This window comes from Neofelis nebulosa, chromosome 4 (genome assembly GCF_028018385.1).
Source record: "Neofelis nebulosa isolate mNeoNeb1 chromosome 4, mNeoNeb1.pri, whole genome shotgun sequence".
NCBI lineage: Eukaryota > Metazoa > Chordata > Mammalia > Carnivora > Felidae > Neofelis > Neofelis nebulosa.
The window spans coordinates 2,657,850-2,676,852 of NC_080785.1; the positions used below are offsets into that span (position 1 = coordinate 2,657,850).

The 19,003-nt window shown below is 53.2% G+C and overlaps 1 protein-coding gene across 12 annotated transcripts in view; it reads right to left on the reverse strand.

The window, feature by feature from the left end:
* Window positions 1-262: 262 nt before the first annotated feature.
* RBM33 (RNA binding motif protein 33) overlaps window positions 263-19,003 on the reverse strand; it is a 138,160-nt gene continuing 119,419 nt past the window's right edge. For 8 of the 12 annotated variants that reach the window (XM_058723674.1, XM_058723672.1, XM_058723676.1 and 5 more), the window contains 4 exons: window positions 15,940-16,149; window positions 10,941-11,129; window positions 3,478-3,566; window positions 263-3,137 (listed from right to left, as the gene is read on the reverse strand). In XM_058723674.1, coding sequence (XP_058579657.1) covers window positions 3,089-3,137; window positions 3,478-3,566; window positions 10,941-11,129; window positions 15,940-16,149 — 537 coding nt within the window. In that variant the 3' untranslated portion in view covers window positions 263-3,088. The remainder of the gene's footprint in view (window positions 3,138-3,477; window positions 3,567-10,940; window positions 11,130-15,939; window positions 16,150-19,003) is intronic. The other 4 variants (XM_058723675.1, XM_058723673.1, XM_058723678.1 and 1 more) reach the window with 3 other exon arrangements.

Genomic DNA, 19,003 nt, shown 5'->3' on the forward strand with positions numbered 1-19,003 from the left:
ACAGGATTTCTCCCTTAGAATTATCAGTATAAGGACTTAACAAAAGTGGCCAGACCAACGGTAATGCAAGGTTATGCTCAGATAAGCGGCTAAGTGATCTTATGTTACAGCACAAAATCAAAACAAGACAATGTAAAAGGAAAAGGTACCTTGGCTCCACATAGTCACCTACTGTATTTACCTTACGCGATACAGCGGTATTTACTGACTTTAAGCTTCTTGGATTTGGAAACAAATAATACACAGGTCAGGATACATGTAGTGACTTAACTACCATCTTTATAAAAATCGGATATACACACAGACACATCAACAATTATGGAACGGTATCCATTTAACTTTGGAAAGACAACACAAAAGAACTAACAAATAGCTAAGACTGTTGCTGAATTGAAAGCGTTTCCAATTAACATTTTAATTTTAAAAGGTCCATATTTACATAGTACGTTAAATGCTTCTGCATGTCATTTTAAATGCATGATAGATAAAGAACAAAGATAATGGTTGCAACAGATCTTCCAAAAGGGTTCGGCTTACGGTGCTCTGATTTCACTGCGAAAAGCGCACCGAGAATGGAAATAACGTTACTTTCTAATTCTGCTTCTTTCCCTTCCGCAGCTCCCTTGAAGGAAACCAAGCCTCTGCTCCGGGCCGGCCGGCACTAACTGCGGCCACTGCCAACGGCCGGGCGCACGGGGCCATTCTAACCAGGGCTTTACGAAGGCCCAGCTCCCCGCGGCCAAAGGCTTTCAAGAACACCACATCAAGAGAAGGCTCATGTGTGTAGACAGTTAACAGACACACATGTCCCATGGCGCCCGAATCGTCCTCGGACAAGGCCAAAAGCAGACCTTAATGTCACCACCAGGTCTTGAACAGCGGTGCCCACGCAGGACCGATGACTTCTCATCACTAACTAGGGAAAAAGCTCTTTGTTATGTGCCTATTTTCCAGAGACGATACGGCACACTCAGACTATTTCAGAAAATGGTAAAAAATTTTTAAGCTCATTTTATTGCATCAGTTGGTTCTTGGGGATTTTAAAAAGCAAGTCCGTCAACTGAAAGCCTTCCCACTGCCCGGCACCGGCAAAGGGGTCTGGATGTGTCGTAACTAGCAGGCTGTCAAGCTCGTTGCTTCAACGCAGCTCTCTGTGGACTGAGCCCAATAAACTACGCTTTTAAACACACGAACACATCCGTCTCTCCCTGTGACAACAGCGGACAGGACGTGCGTGTCGACCGAGGGTAGGGACAGGGCACGGACTGTGCGGACCCTCCCCTGGAGCACCACGGCAGGCCTGGCGCAGCTGAGTCAGGGGCTTTCTGGAACAAGGCGGCCAGGCGCCTCAGCTGGGGGGTGCACCCCGGGAGTGCCCGTTCGCTTCCTGGCACCTACACCTTCTGAAAAGCAGCCGCCAACACCCACCTTCATCCTCCAGGCCTCCTCCTATCGCGGGATGCCACTTAGAACCCTCGCCACAGAAAGCCTCACGGGGTCTGAACACTCCCCTCCAGTTCGGGCAACTGAAGTTGCAAAAAATATAAAATTTCACCTGTGCAAACACGACACAGGCTCACGCGGCCTGGGTCCCAGCCCCCACGCGAAGGCTCAGAGGAGGGAGGGTGCCTGGCGGCGGGGGCTCCGGGGCTTCGAGCTGGTCCCCGCGGGGCTGACCGGTGGCATCTGGAGGCGGCAGGCTCCTATTCCCTCTAATTCTATGACTAAACCTGCCGTGAAATCTCAGGTATAAAACACAGCTAAAAAGTCTGAGTATGCCTTAGTATCTGTTACTTGCTCAAACAGTTCAGGTCCACGTTAGTATAAACCCCAAACGGTGAAACTCGTTCTTGAGCAGAAATACAATAAGGCACTTTTTTAAAGACTTGACCGGAATGAACTGTACTAAACGTTGCTTTACGGGAAGGAAGAGTCTCACCTAAACGAGCCTACCCAGAACTCCTCAAGCAGGTTCGGGGCCACATGAACACATTTCAATTTCACTTTGGGCTGCACGGTCTGGGGAGGACAGCCATCCCTCACACCACACCCCACGAGGGGCAACTCGCCAGCACATACTGCTCAAGGGCAGCACAGCCCTACTCAAAAGGCCTTAAAAAAAAAAAAAAAAAAAAAAAAAAAAAAAAAAAAAAAAGTTAATCAGAGCAATGATAACCAAGTCCCGAAGAATGTCGTATGTCACAGAGCCAGGGACACGAATATGCTGCTTCGGGCCACATTTACAAAGAGGAACAAACCACACGGGGCCGGGCCGAGTCCCCCTGCCTCTGCCTCACGGGGTAGATGTGCAACACGACCCACCTGGCGGGGCTCCGGAAGGGCTGCGAGGTGACGGCGCCACAGGCGCCCTCTCTAGGCCCAGGGAGACACGGCGGGGCCTGCCAGGACTGCTGCCTTACTGGGGAAGAGTGGACAGAGGGGTGGGGGGTCCCCTCCGCGACCAGGAACACGCAGCTGGTGCTTCTGGAGTATTTACAAGAAGCAGAATCCGCCACACAATGGGCATCACTCCCAACCGCCCTCATGTCCTGCTTTCCAGGACACGCGGCTGCCCGTCACCATCACCCAAATTTTAGTCTACGTGCTTCCAAGAGCCTCGTGAGGGCTTTCTGAGAGGACAGCGCGGTTCCGCTCGGCTGGGAAGACCCTTGTCTAGCCTGCACTGAAGATGGGTGCAACCATTATCAAGTGTTCTTTGCTGTGGAAACTACTCAGAATTTGTGGCGCTAACGTCCCTTCCTGAACCTAAGTCACTGTGATCGGTCACACAGCACGATCACGAAGAACAAGGGCTACATGCATCGTAAGCACTTTGAAAACAAAAGAAACCGGAAAGTGTAGTTCTCTGTGGTGACAACAGAACGGGGAGCGTGTAACACTGGAGCCCAGGCCGCCACGTCCCCAAGTCCGGCTCTGCTGGAGTCCACGCCGGGCCGGCCGCTCTCCGGACAACAGTTACGCAAGACTGTGCGCGGAGAGGCCGTGCTCGTGGGGGTGCGCGCCGCGGCTTCCCTGAAGAAATCCCACAGCGAGTGTTCCGTGTCGGGTCGGCGGCTCCTGCTAGAGATCACTCAACAATCAGGGCCACGTTTATGTGGGACAAATCTATCATGTGCCTGCGGAGAGGGAAAGAAACAGTCAACGCCGACCGAGCTCCACAGATGAGCGGTCAGGTCGCCAAGGTATGGGAAAACTAGGATAGTAGGTGCCGACAGATGACAACTCCATAAAAATGCAGACACAGATCAACGCAAAACCCGGGAGCCAATGCCCCACACTGCACGAGGGGAAGGGCACGCTGTCTGCGCTCGGCACGCATTACTGGCGCGTTTCTACCACGGCAGGTGGGCGCACACACGTGTGAAACCACGGCTGCTTTGCTGGAGAGCAAACCACAGCGGGGAGGCTCTCCCGCCCGCTCCCACCGTCACCCCGACCACGGAATATCCAGGCTACCTGTGGAATTTCTGCTGAAATGCTAACGCATGAGCCGGTTCCTTGAACTTAGCTATGGCTTTCCGTTGCTGGGGAAGCATCTGTAAACTCTAGAGGGAAGAAAACAGAGAAATATTAAAAAAAAAATTTTTTTTTTCATTTTAGAGAGTGAGAGGGGGGAGAGGGGCAGAGGGAGAAAGAATCTTGAGCAGACTCCATGCTCGGCACAAAGCCAGAGGTGGGACCCGATCCCACAGCCCTGAGATCATGACCTGAACCCAAATCAAGAGTTAGATGCTCAACCCACTGAGCCACCCAGGCGCCCTGAGAAACACTTTAATTTCATGTTGTATATGCTTAAAACAAAACCCAGCATATTTATACATCAGCTTTAATATAAAATACGAGTCCAGGCTGACACTTGGATCACTAAAGGAAACTATCTCCCTAGCAATTTTTCCTCCCTGATCCAGAGAACCTGTCCCCAAAAGCCATTCCCATGAGTGTACCCCCCCCCCCCGCCACCCCCCAGTCTGGTGTCAGGATCTGGCATCATCCGGCCACATGAGTCGCTCAATCTTCTCCCTCAACCCTCCCTGTGAGGCCCAATGACACACACTTCTGGAGAGTCACCCCCCGTTTGCACACCTTCCTGCCACACAATTTTCTATGAGACCCTCACTGATTTTTTTTTTTTAAAGCAGTATTACATCACACAGGAGGAAACTGCTGTTTTGCAGGGGGACCCCACAATTACCACTGGGGTAAACCAAGGAGGCTTTCACACCTCCAGCTACCCACAGCAAGGGACAGCTTCGCCAGTGGCGGCTGTCAGCACAGTCTGATCACATTCTGTACTCAGACACTCGATTACTAAGTGACATCTTCAATGAAACCTTCGGAGCCAAGGCAACCATTCCAGAGGCCACTACTCTTTGCGCTGAAAACCACACCCTTTCGTGAAGAAGACAGACAGAAAGGATCCATCGAGTGAAGAGAGAATCTTACACGTCTGAAAGGAAGGTGCTGGACAGAGGGGACTCACACGTGGGTCCCCAGCTTGCCCTGAGGCCTTGGGGTTTAGGATCTGAGGATCCGGGAGGCCCAGGTCAGAGGAGGAGACCTGTGTGGTCTCTCAGCCGGTCCCACTCTCAAGGGCCCGATCGTTCTCAAGCCTGTGGTGCCGCACGCAGTCCTGCACACTGTCCGGGCGCCGTGCGGGCTGCAGCCTCTGCCGAGAGCGAGGCGCGTAGCGGCCAAGGCGGGACCCCGCTCACAGCAGGACTCGACGCGGGGGCCGCCACCCACCGTGTCTAGATGCTGTCTAGCGAAGTAGGACAGCCGGAAAACACAGCTGATGGAGGCACGGGACCCTGAAAAGTGGCGGCATATGTGGCTGTTTAATTGTAAAGCATTTCTCAAAGATCTACGGTGGGAACACAAAAATACTCAAAAAGGTATACCGTACGCGAAGTGAAAAGTCTCCGTTTTAATACCCACATGACATCTATCGGTCAACACAACTAGGGGAGCTCTATGGAACACCCACTTTCCCCAAAGTCACCTTTCAGTGTTTACAAAGAAATGAACGGTCTCAAGTCTCCAAATGACAGGGTGGGAAGGTGAGCACGCGGACCACGCGGCCGAGGAGCAGCAAGCGGGTGGTGGGGACCCCCAACCCAGCAGGAGCACAGGCAGCAAGCTCAGGACAACACGAGACTGCTCTCATCTGGGGTATAAAAGCAGAAGCAGGGTTTTCTAGAGGGTTCCACCCAGGGTTAAGAGCACCGGCAAAACGCCGTAGTTGGTCTGGAACGAACGCGGGTGACTTCTCTTCCCTGGAGACGCGCTCGGCACTGTGGCCCCTCTGGCCCGGGGGACTCCCTACAAGTCCTGCACAGAGACCCACTTTCTCTTCCGAGCGGCCAGCCTCCTCCACCCGCTCGCGCCTGTTCTGTGCCGCACCCTGCAACGGGTTCCAAAGCCTCCGCTCAGAGCACAGGCAGCCCTGGGCACCAGCAGGGGGCCCGCTGCCAGGCCCCGCTCTCTGGTCCTGTCTGCGCCCCCCCTCCCCCGCAGCCCCGCGGCCACGCCGCTCGCTAGTGCGCGCCCCCTGGTGGCTGCTGCCGGCACCGCGGCGGACCTCAGGCAAGGATCCCAACAACTTCCCCAAATCTACCTCGTCTAAAAATACGACGTGTTCTTTAGGAACAGACAGGAAAAAACTAATTGCTGACGCTACCGCAGATAATTAATCATACCGTACAATTCACAGATGGAATCTGGGTTTCTGAATATACCACGGTTTTTTTGGTTTGTTTTCAGAAAAACAGGTTTCCAGGTATCTAGGGTGATTTCCTCCGGGTGACTTTGCAATACGAAATGAAGGCACGAAGCTTCATTTTTACCACTTACCACACACAACGGTAAAACGCCTGATGCGACAGAACTCACTGGGACCTGAGCAGTTTACACCTCGGTCTGAGGAGGTGCCGGACGAGACGGCAATTCCTCACGGGGAAACTTCCCCGTGCCAATTCCTCACGGGGAAAAGGCCTGGAGCTCAAGCAGTCAACACAAGCGATGAGAACACGGTCCTAAAGTCTTCCTGGTTATGTCCTTTATTTACATTTTCGTACCCTCTTCCAGAAACCAAACGACGTCTTCTAGGCAGAAGACTGAATTGCAGAAACTGTCCCTATCCCGCCATTTCTGACCTATGAAAACGAGAGCTCCAGGATTTCGTTACTGGGAGCAGAGGGGTGGGCACTGTGCGCCGGAAGCTGGAAGCCGGACGCCTCGTGCTCCCCGGCTTCCACGGTGCAGAGCCGCACTCGCACGAGCTAGCGGCGCAGCCCCGCACAGACACTAGCTGGGCCAGAACAAACCGGAAGCTGCACCGCGTCTCCGGGCCCACGCTCGCTCTGCTGCCGCGGCCGCCTCTCCCGCAAGCGCCCCCCTGGCACTCAGAGGGCAAGGCCAAGGCACCGACTTCCGGCCTGATGCGCTTCCATTTTCAGAGGGGAGACACCCGCACGTCCTGACGGTGAGTGACCGCGCTCCTTCAAGTAGCAAAACGCAAGACGAAACCCTCGGCTGCGAGCCGCCTGCTCGGACGCCCTGCAGCCCCCTCCGGCCCGGCCTCCGACAGCCCGCGGTCTCATCCGGGGAGGATGTCCGTGTGCACGGCACCCTGCCTCTTCTCCCACGGGCTCAGATCAGCTACCACGTCGCGGGGACGCCAACTCAGATCAACCAAAATGTCATGGGGATGCCAACACGGTTGCGTAGCCCCGAAGATCTGTGTCGGCGTCCCTCCCGCTCCGGCCGGACGCTCTTAGCACCCGCGGGAAGTGCCTTCTGCCAAGAACAGGACGGCCAATTTTAGACAACAGTGGTGCTGCCTGAGAGCAGCCCCACCGACAGGCCACGAGGAGTGCGTCCCCACAGGCCCCACCACAGCTGTGACTCACACGGCCGGGGCGGCCCCGCTGAGGCAGGTCCCAGAGCCCCCGGTCGGCGGCAGACCGGTGTCCCCACAAGGCACAGGGGCCGCAAGGGGCCAACGGCAGCAACGATGGAAGCGTGCGCCACAAGGCAGGCCCGACACCCAGCTCCTCGCAGGACCCTCTCACAGACGCGCCTGCCGCCACGGGTTCGGTCCAGGGCCCGCGCTGCGCTCGTCCCCAGGGCCCCGCGTGCCCACTCCCCGTGCTGAGACCCCCCGCCGCCCCCCGAGCGCCCCGGTGCCGCCTCACTGCCATCCCGAAGTCCTCTTTCCGTGGGCGTTACTGCCGGCTGTGCTCTCTGCACCTTGACCAGGACCCCTAGTAAGCAGTCTTGCCATCGTGGCTTCAGATCACGTGGTCACACCCGTGCCTTCTCCCCCAATGTCCTGAACTTCAGAACCAACGACCTGAGATTCCAACTCTGTTGGCTACACCAGCCGGGCCTTGCGGCCGGTCGGAACAGGACGCTCCTTCACAGCGGCTCACGCTCTCGCACGACCGCCCACGGGGGCTCAGCCACGCCAGCCTGCGACACCCGCCGCCCCGAAGTGCAGCGTCTGGGGGCAGGCAGACACCCCTTGCACCTGCCACCCCGTGGGGGACGAGGAGGCCACGCGTCTCCTCCAGCCTGCTCAGGCCGGGGCCCCGGGAGAGTTACAAGGTGGCGGGTGTGGAGAGCCCGACAGAAAGGCCTAGACTCGAGACGAAGAAGAGAGCCCCGCCAACGGCCCGGCTGTGCCGCAAAGGACACCCATGGCTCGCGCTCCCCCTCTGGCCCCAGCCGGGGCACCGCCAGGACACGGGAGTGACGGAGGCGGTGGAGACAGCGTGGTGCCGGGTACGTGTGGGCACGAGTCAGCGCTGGCCGGCCTCGTCCTCAGGGAGGGTCACGACAGGGGACAGTCATACTCTCACTGAGCGATCTCAAACCTCGTGCCTTTGTGAGGAAACTGCTTTTGTGTTTTTACACCATGACGTTTACTGACGGGGTAATGAATCTTTCTTCTTGGCACAATTTGAGGCACAATCTAGCAAACGGGGAACTAAAAGCAATTACACAAAAAAGCCACGGAGGTCCTAACTACCTTACTTCCTGATCTAAGAGCTACCTTGGCTTCCTGTCTCAGGACAGAGTGGGAGGTCAGGGTCACTGCTGCAGGAACATGTGTCCGCCAGCCCACAGGGCACGCATGCCTGGCAGTGACCGGGCTCCCTTCTCGCGGGGGCTGGGGTCCAGGCAGACGCGTCTCTCGGACCCGCTAGGGAGTGGAATGCTGCGGCTGTGGCTGCCACGCGCCACCTCCCCCAAGATTCTGGGACCCGCTACCGCACTTCCCACGCCACTGCTGCCTTCCGGTTGTCACGCTTCTACAAGATCTGCACGTTGTTCCTCATTCTGGAAATAGCGAGTTGATTAAGGTCTTTAAAATGGACTTTCTAGAGAGCCTTGTGAGTACCGTTGAAGGGAATAACATGCTAAGCCGAGAGCCACACTGAGAAAGCCTCTCGGATTCCACGGCTCAAGGAGCAGAGGTCACATGCGGTTCCTAGGAGTCTAATTTAAAAGCCCAGAGAAACAGGGGACCTTCCTACTCTAGACAGCACCACCTGCTATTACACCGAGTGGACGCGAGGTGGCGCCACAGTCCACCGCACACAGAAGCTTCTGCCTCAGGACCACAGGAGGCCGGGGTTACCTGGCGCCATCCCACCCAAGTTTAAACCATAACCAGTTCTCGTTACAAACATCTTCTTAAAATGTATACTTATCAGTATCGTTCTTTAGCTACCGAACACCGGCAGATGCTTGTTATACTAGTTTTTCAGTAAGAAACTCGGCATTCTGGGAACGTGGTATCTAAACATCTGTACAGGCCCACTCAAAAGCATCCTCTGGGATAGAGACGAGCAAGAGGAGGGCACCCGGCTTTGGTCCCCAGGGGAAGGGATGGGCCTCATGCGGGTGCGAAGCCCAGCCTGCCACAGCCAGTTCCCAGGGGCACCGGGGGCCTCACCTTCCGGAGACCCCACTCTAAGAGTAACTGACGTAACCTAGGAAGTTCACGCTCGTCTTCCTACTTCTCTAACTTTCGAATTAAAACAAGGCATCAAACAATCCAACGCCGTTTTGGTCTGGCTTTACTTCCCACAATCAAACTTTGTAACATAATCATCTCGAATCCTTTTCAGAACAGAAAAAAAATCCATTCGAGAGACTATAAGCCCCAAATGCAGATCAGCTCCAAGCTGATTTTTTGCGGTGCGGCCACCGCACCCCCCCGCCCCCCCCCCAGCGTGAGGAGAGGCAAATAGCACCGCTGCTCAGACATGGGTCCTGAAAACCACATCTTAGTCAAGGACACTCCAGAGAACGATCGAGACTCCGTGTGAGGAAGCAAAGCCACAAATGCTGACGGGCACATGTGGAGGGCACAGTGCCATCACTCCCGGCCCACGCGGAGACCGGGGCAGTGAGACCACAGCTCGAGCCTCCCGGACAACGCCGGCCCTCAGATCCCACAGGTTAGGCTCTGCTCTGTTACATCTGGACTCCCTGCCTGACCCTGCACCTGGACCCCCAAATTCTCAACCACCATTGGTGGGAGAGCCTCACACCAGCGTAAGCACATTTTCATGCATCTAAACTCTCCGGTCGGTCTGTTCCTGCAAATTAGTCATTAACGGTCTGGAAGGACCATCCATGAGCGCAGTGCTGACACCTCCGGTAAGTGACAAGGGTCTCTGGCCGCACTGCGGAGTAAGGACAGCACTGAAAACAGAAGCCCGCGTTTCTGGCTCACGTTCCACTACGACACACAAACACTAGAAATCCCAAACTGACGGTGGAAGTCGTGATACCTCGGGAACAGGGTGCTTTCCGGAAGGGCTTTCCCCTACTCCTCACGTCTAATAATTCTCAACATCAGACACTTAAGACCTGTTGAAAATTATTTGTATCACCTCTAGTCTGAAAATGTCCCCCCGCTCGCTCATGCAGCAAGAGACTGGAACATATCCTGAAAGCAAGTACGCAGAAACCCGACATTCACACCCCACATCCTGCCTGCGTGGGGTCTGACGTGGTGCCAATGGCGCCTGTTGGGGGGAGGGGAGGCGCTGGTGGGAAAGGTCCAATGCAGGGCTCTGGAAACCCTCGGCCGAAGGAAAACCAGGTCAACCCACTTCTCCGCTGGTTTACCTGCAGGCCTCGAGTAGAAGCAGCAGAGACCAGGGATCTGAATGGAGAATTCGGTTTACAGCACAACTGGAGACATATCTGCAACCGGCTCAGCAGGAACTTTAAAGCATTTAGAACTAACTTGCTTTAAAGAGACTGGGGCACCTGGGTGACTCAGTCTGTTGAGCATCCGACTCTTGATCTCAGCTCAGGTCACGATCTCATGGTTCGTGAGTTCAAGCCCCGCATCAGGGCTCTGTGCTGACAGGGTGGAGCCTGCTTAGGATCCTCTCTCGCCCTCTCTCTCTGTCCCCCCAACCCCAATCTTTCTAAATAAACAAACGATTAAAAAAATATAAAATAACGAGATCAAAATATAGTCTACATTATTTCATGTTCATAAAATCTAAAACAAGTTTCACAGCTGTTCACGCATGCGCTATTTCTGGGAATTAAGGTCAGGAAGGTTAAATGCTGTAAAAATTTCTAAATATCATGAACACAAGTGTGTGACAGAACAAAAAGTATGTATGTTCAGGAGCATATGTGAACGTTAGGATAACAGAAGAATCCCAGAAGATAATTTGTTCAGCTGGCAAAATTATTTCCTAAATTCCATGACGGAGCACTGAAAATTGCCAAATAATCTACGGCAAAAGTTCCGATCTCAAGTATGCAAAATGGATAGAACAGCTGTGTGTCTTTCCAGACGTATTATTTTAACACGAAGTAACCGACACAAAGGGAACCGGAGTCAAGACAAAACAGAGTCCTGGGAGAGGCGCCAGGACACCCACCTGGATGGGTCCGACTGACATCAGTAGGTTCTTCAGCTGGGCGTCAGTGGTGGACGAAGAGAGCCCTTCAACAGACACGACGCAGGGCTGTGGCTTACACTCCACCACCCGGAGGTTCTGCTTGTTTGGCATCAGGCGGCCCCGGCCCACAGCCCCCGCCACTCCTCGGCCTCTCCCGTGCATGACAACCTGCCAACGACAAGAGTTAACTGTTTGGCTTCTAAGCTCTGGTCTGTCGTTTTTAATAGCTACTAGGGTTATAAAAAGTGAGCCAACGACTCAGAATCCATTAAAATGCACCACGAGCTACAGGATTTTCTGTGGTTTTCATCCACTATCCGCAGGGTTCAATGTCTAACTGAAAGAATACCCAGCAGATCTGGATGGGGGCAATAGAAGAAAACGGGAGCATCTAAGTCCGACCCCATCTCGGCGGCAAGCACGGGTGGGGTGGGTGACTTCCCGTGTAGCCACCGTGCTGGAGACAAAGCAGCAAGATCAGAGGGGTTGAGACACTTATTTGGGCCTAGTCGTAACAGCCCAAGAGCCCAAATTTCTCCCAGTGTACTCCAGGCCACGCCAGTGGGGACTGGTGCCACCACAAGCCACGTTACGTCCCCCAAGTCCCCTCGGGACTACGTGCGGCACCCCGAGAACGCGAAAGGCGGGTTCTGTGGCAGGGGGCCAGCGCGAGTCAGCAGGGGTCGCTTCCCAGCTGCTGCACATCACAATCACCTACACAGCTTTTACGACAAACACCACAAAAAATCCAAGCCACAGCAATGCCCGCGCGCTCACCCCCACCCACGTTAAGGCGTCACATGTCTACAGAAGGGCCCAGGCCTTAGCAGTTTTTTAAGTTGCCAAGGGTTCAAAACCACTATTCCAACGATTCCAGGGCCTTTTAAGTAAGAGGAGACAGCTGATCTTTCTGGTATTTTCTTTTTCATTTTTTTTTTAATGTTTATTTTTGAAAGAGAGAAAGAGCACAAATGGGGAGGGGCAGAGAGAAAAGGAGACAGAGGATTCCAAGCAGGATCCAGGCTCCGAGCTGTCAGTACAGAGCCCGACGCGGGGCTTGAACCCACGAACCATGAGATCACGAGCTGAGCTGAAGTCAGACGCTCAACCGACTGAGCCCCCCCAGGCGCCCCTCTGCTGTTTGCCAGCTAGAGAATTCGATGAAGCGTCTCCCGTTCAGGGCAGCAGTGAAATGCAGGCGGCTGGGTGGGACTGAACAGTACCAGGGTTTCCAGACTGCCTCCCCAAATTCTGCCCTAGAGTCTGGGTACAAAGGAGCAAAAATGACCCCCTGTTCCATCATAGAAAAGGCCAGAGAAGAAGGTAAATGCATCCAAAACCACATTTCTTAACACTCTGCAGACAGTGGCAAACGTCCTCCCGTGAAGTGAGTGTTTGAAAAGTACAAAAGGATATTTCAGAGTCACACTGGAAAACACACATCGAAGGCTGCACGTAAATCACACCAACAAGAGAAAGGATGCAAACCATACGATCACTTCAGCAGATGCAGACAAAGCATGTGACAAAGTACAACATCCATTCACGATAAAAACCCTCAACACAACCCTGTTTAGGGTATGTTTAGAGGGAACAAACCTCAACATAATAAACGCCTTATATCAAAACCCCACAGCTGACATCACTGCCAACAGGGAATTGGTGGGAGCCTTTCCCCCAAGGTCAAGAACAAGACAGGGATGTCCACTCTCACCACTGTCATTCAACATAGTACTGGAGGTCCTGGCCACAGCTATCAGACAACACAAATAAAAGGCATCCAAATCGGTTGAGAGAGAAGTCAAACTTACTATCTGCAGATGACATGACACTCTCTATGGAAAACCCGAAAGACTCCACCAAAAAACTGCTGGACCTGATAAATGAGTTCGGCAAAGTCGACGGATACAAAATCAATGTGCAGAAATCTGCTGCATTTCTGTACACCAATAATGAAGCAGCAGAAAGAGAAACGAAGGAATCAGTCCCATTTACAGCTGCGCCAGAAATGATGACCCAGGAATAAAGTTAACAAAGAGGTGAAGGACACGTGGTCTGCAAACCTTAAAACTGATAAAGAAACCAGAGACACAAAGAAACAAGATATCCCACGCTCATGGGCTGGAAGGACAAGCATGGTTCAAGACTCTACACTACCCAAAGCAATCTACACAGTTAATGCAATCCCTGTGGAAAGACCAACAGCATCTGTCACAGAACTAGGACAAACAATCCTAAAATTTGAACCTCCAAAGACCCCCAAACAGCCAAAGCAACCTTGAGGAGGAAAAGCAAAGCTGGAAGAGGTATCATAAGCCCAGATTTCAAGATTCACCCCAAAGCTGTAGTCATCGAAACACCGAAGCCCTGGCACAAAAACAGACACACAGATCAATGGAACAGAGAAGAAAATCCAGAAATGAACCCGCAAGTATATGGTCAACTCATCTTTGACAAAGCAGGAAAGAAAATACGATGTCTCTTCAACAAATGGCGCTGGGAAAACCGGACAGCCACATGCAGAAGATTGAAACTGGACCATGTTCTTACACCACACACGACAATAAGCTCCAAACGGATTAAGGACCTAAACGTGAGACCCGAAACCATAAAAATCCTTCAAGAGAGCGCAGACAGTAATTTCTCGGACATCGGCCACAACAACATCCTTCTAGATAGGTCTCCTGAGTCAAGGGAAACAAAAGCAAAAATAAACTATTGGGACTACATCAAAATACAGTTTTTCTGCACAGCGAAGGAAACAATCAATAAAACTAAAAGGCAACCTACAGAATGGGAGAAGATATTTGCAAATGACTTACCTGATAAAGGGTTAGCATCCAAAATATATAAGGAACTGATACAACTCAACACCCAAAAAACAAATCACGCAATTAAAAAAGACACAAGACACGAACAGACATTTCTCCAAAGACGACATACACACGAAAAGATGCTCAATGTCACTCACCATCAGGGAAATACAAATCAAACCCACAATGAGACGCGACCTCACACCTGTCCGACGGCTAAAGAAAAAAACCTCAAGAAACAACGGGTGTTGGCGAGGACGCGGAGTAAAAGAAACCCTCGTGCACTGTCGGTGGGCATGCAAACCGCTGCAGCCACCGTGGAGAGCAGTACGGAGGGTCCTCAAGAAGTTAAAGTAGAACGACCTTAGGATTTAGCACTACTGGGTATTTACCCGAAGAACACAAAAACACTAACTCGAGGGGATACACGCACCCCAATGTTTATTACCGCAGCCTTGTTCACAACAGCTGGACTGTGGCAGCAGCCCAAGTAACGGGTAAAGAACGTGTGGTGTATATACGTGCCACGGAATATTACTCGGGCATCAAAAAGAATGAGATCTTGCCATCTGCAACAACATGGATGGAGCTAGAGAGTATTCTGCTAAGTGAAGTAGGTCAGAGAAAGACAAACACCATTCAATTTCATTCAGATGTGGAATTTAAAAAACAAGTCGAAGCAAAGAAAAAAAAGAGACCAAATACCCCCAGACTCTTAACTATGGAGAACAAACTGGTGGTCCGACTCTTGACTTCGGCTCGTGCCGTGATCTCACGGTTCGTGGCATCGAGCCCCGAGCCAGACCATGCGCCGAGCGTGAAGTCTGCTCGGGATTCTCTCTCTCTCTGCTGCTCCCCTGCTCGCGTACCCCTGTGTGCTCTCTCAAAATAAACAAACATTTTAAAAAATAATAAATTACAACATCAGCAAAATATCCTTTACCAAACGCTTACTGATCCACCAGGCACCATACTTTTTATACGCATCTTCTCATGAAATCCACCCAAGAGCCCAAACGAGCCGGGAAACGCTACTGTCCTCCCTTCACAGCAGAGCAGACAGAGGTTTCAGACAAAGAAACTCGAGGGCTCACTCAAGCGCACGCGTACGTGGGGGACGGGGCCTCTAAGGCCCCTCTCCTCCTGTATCCAGGGATTGCGCTCGGCCGAAGCCAGTTTAGACTGGAGCGACCTTCCACGACCGAAGAGAAGACTTCATGTCTGCACACGTCTTCTGTTGCAAAGGGAGTAATTTTATTTGCTCCTACATCACAAGGTGCTTACGAGACAATGCAGACAAGGTAACAGACCCAGAACGGCCTTCGTGTTGATACTATTACTACCTGGGTCAGCAGCAAGACAGATAGATGAGCCAGTGGACTCTGCAGCTTTCTAGAAGACACCCAAAGCAGGTGTTGCTGCCCTGCTGCCTCCCGCACATAACTTCATCATTCGAGGGGCATCTGGCTTATGCACCAAAAGGGAGGAGAGAGGGGACGTTGCTGTCAGGCTTTGGGGAAGCTAGAGACAGCTCCCCTACCATCCAAGGGAAGGCACCCCACCACGGGGACAGGACAGGACAAGGCGGACACTCTTCTCCTAGGGAAGATTTTAGACTCAGTGCACAAAAGGAGAACGTTCACTCCCACCCCTGCCCTGAAGGCATATCGGATGCCCTCATCTCCTGTCCAACAGTGTGTGTCAGAAGCAGGGTCGGGGCCACCTTCTTCAGGTCGGGTCCCCCCCCCCCCCCCCCCCCCCCCCCCCACCGAGGCCTCACTTTCCCGCTCGTGCACTGGGCTCACGAGAAGGAGGTGTGTGAGCAGATGCCTGGCTCTCTGTCTGCAGAGTGTGGAGAGCCAGTAAGAGGGGAAGGAATCGTATTGGACTGGGGTCTGCGGACACAGGGGTCAGAGCCACAGAAAACCACACCCCCGGTTGCAGGGACTTTCCCCGAGCTGTCCCCTTAAAGTCAGAAGAGGACAAGTGCTCCTGTGAACACATGAGCTTTCAAAGCCAGAACGAAGGAAATGACGGCTCGCTTACTGATGTATCTGCACCCCCCTCCCGTGCACTGGGCACCCCTGAGAACCGTCCAAACGTGGACCGTTCGAACCAGCAGGACAGCCACGCTCCCGGGGCGCAGCCTAGGTCACAGGCAGTACCTTCTTGGCAGGATGGACTCCCTGGATGCTCTTGATGCCCGGAGGGCCGGCCGGGTGCACGTGGGCCCCCACCGGTGGGTGCTGGGGCTGCTGGGGGACCCCCTTGGTCAGCGTCACCTTGCGGGCGGGCGGCTGTCTGGCTTCTGGGGGCTGCGGGAGCCGCTGGGGCTGGCCCTCGGGGTGAAAAAAGCCGTCGCTCTCTCCTCCCTGCTGAAACAAGGCAGCGTGCTGGTCAGTACGTGTGTGGCCAGGAGGCCCTCCCCAGCGGCGGGGAAGTCCGCCTCTGCTAGCCTCAACCGAGAGCAAAACCGTTTCAAACAAGCGGGAAACCAGACCTGTCATTTCACTACAGCCACTGAGCAAATTTCTCATCCGACAGTGTTTGGGTTTTAATCATATTTTTGAAATTTATAACACGCAGATCTTTAATTACTGTATACACTCAAGAGGTCTGTGATTACAGTATGTGCTGTTTCGTTCAGCACAATGGTGCTTAACCTTAAAAATACCTCATACTCAACATACATTTACCATTTCCAAAGGCATTGTTATTAAAATATGGGCAGTCTGCACACGCAGTGGTTTTAAACTTTTACCCTGTCTTTAGACCAAAGACAAGTGGACTGTCCCCCGTCCTCGGGACGTACCTCACTGGCTGTGGCCCAGCGCCCACCCTCCCCTGGGGACAGAGCACTGGCCCCCGGTCCCCCCCGCCCCCAACACCCGCACCTCCCCTGGCCTCGCACACAGAGGGACGCGTGGGCCCTAGTGAGAGCTTCACAAGAACCAGAAATCTAACCTTTTGAGTTTCACTAATGCTCCCTCGTTTCTTGACCTTCAAAATGCTGGTATTTGTTAAAAAGAAAACCACAGGCCCAAAACGGTGTCACTCACACCGAGTCCCCAAACCAGGGCTCACTCCCTAACCTAAATGCAGTTTCAACCTTCTTGAGAAATGTAGTCTTAACTGGTGCATCAGGAATTTTCCATCAGGGCTAAAGAGCAGGCCACAAGGGCCCCTCTCCCCCAGAGGAAGGTGAGTTCACTGGAACGGGAAGACTCCTAAGGGAAAGCCACCAGCCTGAGCAGTAACCGTCTTGCTCCACCCTCCTTCTAAGAAGACCTTCCCTCTTGTACACCCCCCGGGAGCCTCTCTGCTTTGCCGGATGAGGCGCCGCCCAACTCACGAGTCGCTTAACGAAGCCCATTAGAGCTTTAAAACGGTCTCAGTCGAATATTTGCTATTTAACACGTTTACGCTGCAGTACTTACGTTCAGGATACCACCCGGCGGCATAAAAAATACCTCTGGATGGTGCCTATCGGCTGCGCTCAGTATTAAGCGCAGCGTGTCTCCTATAGAGTGGCTGGTGGCCAGGAAGGGAAGTGTGGACGGCAAGGAAACCCCACCTTGAGCTGCTCAATGACGGAATCTTAGCAGAAATGGACGCTCGAATGTGAAAAGTAGAATTCAGACTTCTATCGGTGGGGGGGCTCTATCACTCCGATCACCGGGGGCGCAGCGGCCTGTGGCCAGCACACCCGCCCCCGCACACTGCTCGGCCACCCAGTGCTTCCGGAAAGACCTGGGAAGTCAGCTCAGCTGCAGTCCCTGCGTTCTACACGTCTCTCTCTCTCTCTCCCCTCTAAACTTATCTTTGGGGTGCCTGCGTGGCTCAGTCGGGTAGGCATCCGACTCTGGTTTCGGCTCAGGTCATGATCTCACAGTTTCACGGGTTCGAGCCCCATGTCAGGCTCTGTGCTGGTGGCACAGAACCTGCTTGGGATTCATTCTCTCTCTCTCTCTCTCTCTCTCTCTCTCTCTCTCTCTCCCTCTCTCTCCACCCCTCCCCCACTCATGCTAGCTCGCTCTCATAATAAATAATTTAAAAAAAAATTTTGAACTTCTCTCTTAGGGCCAGTTGAATGGAATAAAGTGAAGAGACAGGGGCTAGAGCGAGATAGGTGCAGATGAGATTTTATAAAAACTGCCCAAGGTAATCGGGCCCCATGAAAGACGAGAGGAGAAATGTCACACGTGGCAGGGCTTCTAGCTATGGCAGCATGAAGACACTGGCCAACCTCCTTCCCCAAGATAAATCTGTAACTGGACAAAACCGCCCAGAACAAGCACCTCAGGTCCCTGGAATTGACAAAAGTGAAACAAGACAGGGTGGGGCCCCGCAGTCTTTGCTCGGTGACAGTGACAGGACCTTCCACCCCCCGCCTCCAGCCCACAGGGCAGACCTGGAGCGGCCAGCAGGCCGGGGAACCACAGCAGCACAATCAGCAAAACTTGGAGGGAAGGGAATGGGGCACGCCCACCAATCTGTCAGCCCTGGTCCCTTCTGGAATGACAGCAGACCAGCCAGTAATGAGAGATGTAATGAGAGATCCCGGAAACGCAAGGGCTCTTGAAGGCCTAGGTCGGTGCGCTCCGAGGGCGCCGGGGCCCGAGAGGCGGGCAGGAAGGACGAGCTGACGTGGGCTCGGGCAAGTGCCGCCCCCACTCATGGCCCACTGGCCAATCTCTTCCTGAATGACTGACTGGCCGACCACGAAGCTATGCGACAACAGGGTTGACCCCTGGGAAGCCAGGCTGAGAAATGAAATAGGAATAAAAAACTGATCCAAAAAAATTCTGAATAAAAATACAGTGCAACTAAAGCAGTTACATCAGAAAGGAAAAGAAATCTGAAATCAATAAGCTGAGCTTTTATCTCAAGAAGCTAGAGGAAAAAAGGAAATCAAGTCCAAAATACAATGAAGGAAACGGTGAGCTCAGAGCAAAAAGCTATGGCATAAGACACAGAAAAACAACAGAGAAAAATCACTGAAACCAAAAGTTGCATTTTTGAGATCAACGAAACTGATGGCTGATCAAGACGGGAGACAGGGCACAAAACACCAAACTCAGGAGCAGAGAGCCACTCACCTCACCGGCCCGGCAGAAGCGAAGGCGGACATCATGAACAACTTTACACGAAGTCAGGCCACTGAGGCGACACGGACGGATGGCGTCAGAAACGCCGTGCCGAAAACTGATTCAAGAAGCGAGACGACCC